We start from the raw sequence: 1876 nt of genomic DNA on the forward strand, positions 1-1876 counted from the left end.
TTCTCCTTCCGATCCTGCTCGTCGTGATCTGCATTCAGTTCTATCAGCTAGAGACACTGCTTGTATACTGTAGCCGTGCAGTACCCTGTGATCTGCATAACAGCACTTTCTTCATTATAATCTTTCTTTGTTGTCTGATACTTCTTCCTTTCTTCTTCTTCTTTCATGTTTTTCTCCTTGATCTTCTTCTTCGGCTGAAATCTAGCTGTTTGTTGGCGCGGAACTGTAGGGCGCGTCACGATGAGCATTAATGTAGCAACGGGCATCATGAGCTGGCCTAATCTGCTATGGCTCGTATTAGCGATGATGATAATAATGCGCGGGCAGCCAGGGGCACGTGCAGGGCCGCATTTCCATGATCACAAACAAAATCATATAATGTCATCAGGCTGCGCGGCGGACGAGCCCTATCCAGCGCCGCCGCAGTTCAAGGCTTGCCGGCTGCAGTACTACGTGCAGGTACTGCAGGGGGACCGCAGCATAAATCAGAAGATGCTGCCGCCCCTCAACGCCAGCTTTACTGGGCGATTTGGCCACAGTGAACTATTCGCGTTCAACGTGACGTCGGGGCCCGAGCGCACCTCCAGCCTGTTGGGCTACGCGCGGGGTTTCACCATTGACTCCAGCTACAGCCTGGACCTATCCGGCAAGAGCATCGACCTGGTGGAGGTGGAGTACATCGCCTACGACGACGGCCACTTCAAGGGCACCTTCCAGATCCAGGCGGAGGTGAAGGCCCAGCGCACCAACGAACTCGCCGTCATGGGTGGCACCGGCAGCTTCCGTGGCGCTCGTGGCTACGGTTTCGCAACGCAGTTCATTTTGGACGGCGACTACCGCCTCTTCCACCACGACATCCGCTTCCTCCCTTGGCTATAAAACCACACAAACAAGAAGTGTGCCGACTCTCGAGGTCTTCGATCTTTTCTTCGCATTCTTAAACCAACCAGTCAAAAAGCACTTGTTTGTAATAACACCTCCCTAAAGGCTAACATACAACTACTTAAGCATATGACCACATGACCTTTCATTTGAATTGTCAATCCCATAGCATGCTTCTTGAGATTATGATTATGTATTTATATTGTTACCCCAAAAGTTTTACATTTGTTGTGGGCATGGGCATGTATAGTAGTAAAAGTTGGTGTGGCTATTGGGTTAAGCGTAGTTTGATGTGTAGATTATGGAGTACATAAATGATAAAGTATCATTGGATTATGGACTATAGGGAACTTTATGTTAAAAATTAGTCTGCAAACATGAGTAGACTATAGAAATATTGGGCGAGATTTTGGGGGCAGGGGATGAGAAAGGTACTCTATTATTTGGTTTATACATCATCGCATGCATCTTATACATACATTTCATCATCATTTCATTATGTATCCTTGAAAGGCCAATTAGTCCTCTCAAAGCATGCTTGACATGAGGGTCCAATACTATAACACTTCAACTTGTTTTTTTTTTCCCCCCTCCCATACATCGGATTGTGTATTTGGAAAAAAGACAATGTATCTTACGGGCACGAGAATTGAAAATAAAAGTCCATGTATTCATTATATATCAAAAGCATTTACAAGGGAAGTTTAAGTGCTTGCGACCTAAAGCGTGGCCGCAAGCAGTAGGCTCAAAGAGATATCATACATATACAAGAAAAGAAGGCATCATGAGGAGGTATGGTGCTCCTCTACGAATCTGAAGAGGAAACATCTTCGCTAGTACCACCATGGCTACTAGTGTCGCTATCCCCCTCCTCGCTATGCTCCACATCTGGGTTCGCCTCTGCACACAAAAGATCAGGGTTGCTTACATAGACAAGGTGGAGAAAAAGTTATAATTAGCTATACTTTTAATAGGAAAGTAAGAAAAACATACC

The 1876-nt window shown here is 45.9% G+C and overlaps 1 protein-coding gene across 1 annotated transcript; it reads left to right on the plus strand.

Moving 5' to 3' along the window:
• The first annotated feature begins 303 nt into the window (after positions 1-303).
• LOC148035024 (dirigent protein 21-like) lies at positions 304-879 on the plus strand. Its single transcript, XM_087680766.1, has one exon. The coding sequence runs from the start codon at positions 304-306 to the stop codon at positions 877-879; it is 576 nt and encodes a 191-aa protein (XP_087536892.1).
• The last annotated feature ends 997 nt before the right edge of the window (positions 880-1876 follow it).

This window comes from Lygodium microphyllum, chromosome 6 (genome assembly GCF_053477565.2).
Source record: "Lygodium microphyllum isolate KBCC chromosome 6, Lygodium_microphyllum_v1.1.10, whole genome shotgun sequence".
Taxonomy (NCBI): Eukaryota; Viridiplantae; Streptophyta; class Polypodiopsida; order Schizaeales; family Lygodiaceae; genus Lygodium; species Lygodium microphyllum.